General features: G+C 33.3%; 1 protein-coding gene across 2 annotated transcripts; it reads left to right on the top strand.

Moving 5' to 3' along the window:
* The first annotated feature begins 482 nt into the window (after positions 1–482).
* Positions 483–4,197, top strand: LOC120082846 (uncharacterized). Of its 2 annotated transcripts, XM_039038183.2 has the most exons (6): positions 483–850; positions 1,498–1,710; positions 1,869–2,017; positions 2,094–2,162; positions 2,303–2,424; positions 2,515–4,197. In XM_039038183.2, exons 1-6 carry the CDS (start codon positions 635–637, stop codon positions 4,005–4,007), a joined length of 2,262 nt encoding a protein of 753 aa, XP_038894111.1. In that variant the 5' UTR covers positions 483–634; the 3' UTR covers positions 4,008–4,197. The 2 variants fall into 2 exon arrangements, with proteins under 2 accessions (XP_038894111.1, XP_038894110.1); XM_039038182.2 differs by having other exon boundaries at positions 2,303–4,197.
* The last annotated feature ends 2,239 nt before the right edge of the window (positions 4,198–6,436 follow it).

Raw genomic sequence — 6,436 nt, 5'->3', positions numbered from 1 at the left:
GATTAAAGAAAATTACAATTTGAATAATTAAGTCAATTTTTAAATATTAACATTTTACTTCTTTTTAGAATAAAAATTTAAATAAATAATCTGAGTAACCCGAACTAATCAAAGTCAAATGTTTCATGGTTGGATTGGGTTTGGCTCATTTTTCTTAATAAAGATTATTTGGGTTAAATTAGAAAATCCTTCAACCCATCTCAATTCAAATTCAAAAAAAAAAAAAAAAAAAAAAGGTAAAAATAAATAAACAAATAAAAAATAAAAAACCCCCCGACCCATCTATAGCAACCGTTCCGGTTTGTAAACACGTCTCTCAAGTCCCCACACGTGTGAAGTAATCGAAATTCTCAACGGCTAGTAATTATATAAAACGGCTAATTTTTTGTTCCCCACTCTTCAGGACCATCATCGCTTTTTCGTTCTCGCCTTTTCACTTCACACTTCTCTCTGTATTTGTTCTAACCACAATAATAATCAATCCCATGCAAGATCCAAAGAAGAATATCTAGCCCAAGAACGAGAAGACAAAAACCCATCAAAAGAAAACTTGTTTTTTCTTGGCGATTTTCTAGGACGAGAAACTGAGACCGAAATTTTTCTCGGGAAAATTCAGTTGAGATTGAGGAACCCCATGTGGACGAACAGCGGCAAGAACAATTTTCCCTGCAAGGGATTTTCAACCCCACCGCCGTCGTGGAAATCCAGGCCGTTCCGGTCAATCAAAACGTCGCCATTCTCAGAGAGGAAAAGATCGTCTCCTAATTCTGCAAATAAGTCTGATCTTTTTCATGTCATTCATAAAGTTCCCGCCGGGGACTCTCCCTATGTTAAGGCTAAACAAGTTCAGGTTTGTGAGTTTTTGAATTTTGGGTTCGAATTCTTTTGTTGATTGGTACTCTGTTTTGTTCTTGGTGGCTTTGTTCTGTTTTTTGTTTTGAAGTTTCTGGTTCTTGAATTGAAGATTGTTGGTTCTGTTTTTGAATCTGTTTCTTTCCTTCTCTGTGGTGGTTAATTCAAATAATGTTGGGTTTTTAAGTGGGAATTAATGAGAAACAGAGAGGAATGAATTGGAGATTAGTTGTTAGTTTAATAAAATGGATCATTTGGGGTTTGGTTGAACTGATTAAAAGCTTGAAGAAATTAAAGCTGTGTTCTTGTTTCAATGAGTTTGTAGATGATTAGTGATTAGAATGTATGTACTAGAAACCATTTGGTTTTTGAAAATTATTTCCTCTCAATTTCTTACGGTAGAGTTGAGAGTTGAATTCTTAGCCAAATTCAAAAAACAAAAACAAGTTTTTAAAAATGATTTTTTTTCAAAACTTGGTTTGGTTTTTTAAAACATTAGTTAGAAGTAGATTTACACATCAATAGATTTATAGGCAGAAAGGGTGTTTTTAGATTTAATTTTCAAAAACTAAATGAGTATCAAAGGGGGTTTCGGCGTTTTGAAGTGATGAAAATTTAGGTCTTTGGTCATTTTTGCTTTTGCAGTTGATAGACAAAGATCCTAGTAGGGCTGTTTCTCTGTTTTGGGCAGCGATAAATGCCGGTGATCGAGTGGATAGTGCACTGAAAGACATGGCTGTAGTGATGAAGCAGCTGGACCGCTCCGATGAGGCAATTGAGGCGATCAGATCGTTTCGCCATCTCTGCCCTTATGATTCTCAGGAATCCATTGACAATGTCTTGATTGAATTATACAAGGTAAGAACTTTTGTTGGTTTAATGAATGAGATTTGTGTATTCTGTTTACTGTAAAGAGAGAAACCATTGTTCAGTCTCAATTTTTAATGAATATGGCAATGTTTAAGAAATCATTGTTCAGTCCCATAGATGTCATTTGAGATTGAATTTTCTTGCAGAGATCTGGAAGAATAGAAGAAGAGATTGATATGCTTCAATGCAAGCTGAAACAGATCGAAGAAGGCACGGTTTTTGGAGGGAAGAGGACGAAGGCTGCAAGATCCCAGGGGAAGAAGGTGCAAATTACCATTGAACAAGAGAAATCAAGGTAGCTATTAAATTTGTTTTTGTTCTTTTCTTGATTAATTCTACATCGGACTTACAAGAACTCTTTCCCAACTCAGAGTTCTTGGCAACTTGGCCTGGGCTTTCTTGCAGCTGGACAATGTCTATGTCGCTGAAGATTATTACCGGTGAGTCGGTTTCCTCCGTATACTTTGATCCAATGAGGTTAAGATTTACCATTGGAATGAGAGCTAGCTTTTTTCATGTTTTCTAACATCCAAGGCATCATAAATTCATAAGTTTTTAAGGAAGTAATTTTTGCTTGCAGGAAAGCTTTGTCTCTCGAGTCAGATAACAACAAAAAATGCAATCTTGCTATCTGTCTGATCCTTACGAATCGGCTCCTGGAAGCAAAGTCTCTGCTTCAGTCTGTAAGAGCTTCTTCTGGAGGTAAGCCCATGGAAGAATCATATGCCAAATCATTTGAACGTGCGTCTCACATGCTGGCCGAAAAAGAATCAAATTCATTCAATTCAACAGGACACGAAGAAGATAACTGCACTGTGACTGCAATAACCTCAAAGAACACGACTGCTAGAGCTGGGCCTTGTGTTCCTCAGATGACTACATCCACAAGGTGGACTCATGATGATGAACAGATGTACATCAATGAAAATAGTCGGGACGACAATCATCACTGGGATTGCTATGAGAACAAGTCAAATGGAGCTGTGAATTCTTCACATAATTATCTGCATTGTGATAAATGGAGTGAAGGTTGTTTCATTGAAAATCTAGGAAAAACTGACTCCTGCATTCTTCCCATCAAAAAGAAGGGAAACCGAAACAACCAGGATGGTTTATTGAGATTAGTAGATGAGAGTTTCAACTGCTGCTCACTGTATTCATCTCCGATTCCAGCGAAAAGAAATGTCGAAGTTCCATTCACTCAACCGAAAAACTCCTTTTGGGAATTCAATAATCGATGGCGGTCGAAGGAAAGGAGGCAGCAGCGAAAAAGATCTAGGAAAGTTTTGTTTGAGAATCCTTCAATGAAGGATCAAAGTTTTGACAATGGCTTTGTTGTAGATGCTTCTTCTGAATCTGAAGGAACCGCCGGACCGACTTCGAATTACAAGACAAAGTACAGGTCTGCAGCTCCTGATCCAGCTGAACTGGAAGTTCCATTTACACAGCCAAGGAGTTGTTCATGGGGTATGAATGGAGGAGAACATTCGAGAAAGGCGACCGAATGCTTCCGAAGTTTGATCAGCAGCAGTTCTAGTAGAAAACTTTCATTTGAGCCGCCCACAAACACTGAAAATATTCAAGATTCAAACTTTGGAAGATCTGAACTTTCCAGAGCAGTGAGTGATGAACCTCAAGATCTTGCTGCAGACTGGAAAAAGACTTCTTGTGGAGATATCAAGTATGGAGAAGGCGCAGTGCTGTACGGCTCGATCAAGATAAAGGAAGAACACGTAACTGTTGATCAAAAGTTCAAAGATAATTCATCAACAGTTGGTGGGAAGAAAAGTTGGGCAGATATGGTTGAAGAAGAGGAAGAAGACAGTGACGTCGAGAAAGAAGAAGATACAGAAGAAATGTCGTCGTCAAGCGGAAGAGGTCAAGTCAATTGCTTTGACGACAATTGGAGCAGCAGCAGTGACAATGGAGAGTTCAAGTTCAATGATGAAAATCTAAATTCCAACATACTCCACCAGAAAAATCAGAGTCCAAGCAGCAATAATCAAGTGGAAGATATCATAACATTTGATTCACTTGAGATCAAAGATGGAGCTAAAGACTCAGGTGACGTTGTTTTGTTGAGAAATCCGGCAGTACGGCGACCCTTGTATTTCGACCAACAGCCTATGCTAGAGTCGACCAATAACCGCTGCACCTCGCCACTGCCAAGGAAAGATTTGACAACTGAGGTTTGTTGTAATTCTGGGCAGGAAAACAACTTGATGAGGAGAAACAGATTGCAAGTATTCCATGAGATAACAGTGCATCAAGAGCTAGAATGTTAAGAAAAACTCTCTCAAAGTTTGCACTTCTTTATTCTCTCTCATTTTGGCTTGTTTTGTTTTTGGGTTGATACAGTAGTTCCTTTTTGTGTATCTTCTTCCACATCATATACTGATATTGTAAAGAAGTTTGTAAAGGATGCTTGCTATACTATACTAATACAATACTCATTATACCCTATAGTTTAATCAACTTCGAGTTGTCTATTTAGCTTATAAACTTTTAATTAATTGTTCTTATCTTTCAATTTTGTGTCAATGCTAATAAATTTGAATTTTATGTCTAATATGATTCTAACTTTTTAGTTTTCTATGTTAGTAGGTTTGTAAATTTTAGAAAATTTAAATATTTAACGATTAAAATTGTAATTTTGAATGCTCATAAATCAAATAGACACAAACTTCAAAGTTCAAGGATTAAATTTTTATTTTTATTTTTCCTTTTGAGTTTGACAACATTTAGAGTCGAAAGATGTATCTACATAACCTCTCTTCATGAAGGATATATATGACTACACCGATTGAACTATGTTTAGGTTGTCATATTATTGCCAAAATGAGCATAACTCATTTGGTATAGTGTTTTATTAACAACCTCGAAATCAGAGGTCCGTTTCTTCCGTCCCACATATTGTTAAAAAAATTGTCATATTATCATCACATATTTCTCTATCACTAATCTATTCACACTCATTTTTACACGAAGAAAACTATATAGTTTGATTAACATAAAAATACTACTTGCATTAAATTTTGAAAAGAGAGAGGGGAAAAAAAAAGACTAAAACTAGCCTACAAGAGCGTTACTCAATTGTCACAATGTTTATATTATTAACCTCGTGGTCTGAGGTTCAATCCCCACCCCACACTTTAGTTACCATACCTTTAAAAAAAAAAAAAAAAAACGCTAAAACTAATAATGAAGCAAGCAATACGGGAGAGATGACCTCTTAATTGCCAAATAATGGCAAGGAAATGTTTCTTTGTTTCATATGGTTTTTTTTAATCTTAGATTTTTGTTGGTAAATCAACGGTATAAAAAATCCATATCAAAGTTAAAAAGAAAATATATATTTACCGAAATGAACATAACTCAAATCATATAAAGCCTCTACTTTAAATCTCAATGTGAGAGTTCCCATCTTACATGGTTGTAAGAAAATGTTATTTTATTTTAAGAAAGCCAATATAATGACTGCAAATTTTAAAAATCAATTGAATTGATATAAATTTGAACTCTATAGATATAGAATTTTGTATATTATGTGGATTAATAAATTGTAAAAACTTTTAATATTCGATAGCTAAAATTATAATTTTAAAAATTCATAGATCAAATAGGTACCAGTTTTAAAATTCAAGGACTAGCGCGCGCAGGCACATATATATATATATATTGTTGTTTTGATTCACTAGCATTTGGAGTAGTAATATTCTAATATAAATCTCTTGGTCAATAATGTATGACTACGTCAATTGAACTATGTTTAGGTTGTTATATTATTGTTATATACCTATTCATCGCTACCATGTAAGTATAGTTGTGTTACGTTCATTTTCACGCGCACATATATATTAGAAAAATATGTTTGTTTAATAAGAATTAGACTTGTTTTTCTTTTGGTAAAAAATCCTGTTTTTCTTAAAAAGGACTTCAAAAATGTTGGTCAAATTTTAAGATCTTGCACATATTTCTCAGTTTCATTGAGTTCAACAAATATGTGTTAGGTTGATCATTCATACTCTACTTATAAAATCCGTTTTTTGGATTTTATGATCAAATCAATGTAAATTTTTAAAACAACATTTTTTTATTTTCATTATATCCATATTTTGAATTTTAAATTATAAAATTTAGAATTATATTAAATAAATATAAACATATTTAAAAATGAAGTATGTTATGTTATAAATCAAATTATTTTAAAAAAAATTGAAATATAAATTGTATTACGTAATGTATTATAAGTCATATAACATTTAGAAATAATAATTATATTTTTTTAATATAAAATATGTTCATAAATAAATTAATAATAACTATTGTCATCTAATATTTAGTGGAAAAATTAACTAATTCTATAATTTATAAATATGGTATCAAAGACATTTTAGTTTAAATTAGAATCCAATTTTTGAATACGCTATTAGACACATATATAAAAACATGAAATATAACTTTATTTTGTTGAATCATTGTTTTTAGGCTACATTTACCAAACCATAACGAAGATTGATGTAATGGTAATGAAATTTCATCGATGAATTAATGGTAATGAGCTTGAATCGTAAACGTAATTGGATTGATTTTGATCGTATTTAAAATTATGAATTTTGTCAGATTTACTATTATTGTTACTTCTACCTCTACTTTTTTGAATCATTCTTTCAAAGGTATGTTTTTATGCCACGTTTACCAAACCATAATGAAA

The sequence above is a fragment of the Benincasa hispida genome, chromosome 8 (assembly GCF_027475165.1).
Source record: "Benincasa hispida cultivar pf3 chromosome 8, pf3_genome.v1.1, whole genome shotgun sequence".
Classification (NCBI taxonomy): domain Eukaryota; kingdom Viridiplantae; phylum Streptophyta; class Magnoliopsida; order Cucurbitales; family Cucurbitaceae; genus Benincasa; species Benincasa hispida.
Note: the sequence above shows the minus strand (reverse complement) of the source record. Positions and strands in the feature narration are given on the sequence as shown.

Excerpts from the sequence above, each read along its gene's own strand:
- LOC120082846 (XM_039038182.2), top strand. The coding sequence starts at position 635 with ATGTGGACGAACAGCGGCAAGAACAATTTTCCCTGCAAGGGATTTTCA. Across the intron at positions 851-1,497 it reads TTAAGGCTAAACAAGTTCAG|TTGATAGACAAAGATCCTAG; the intron begins GTTTGTGAGTTT and ends TTGCTTTTGCAG. Across the intron at positions 1,711-1,868 it reads TCTTGATTGAATTATACAAG|AGATCTGGAAGAATAGAAGA; the intron begins GTAAGAACTTTT and ends ATTTTCTTGCAG.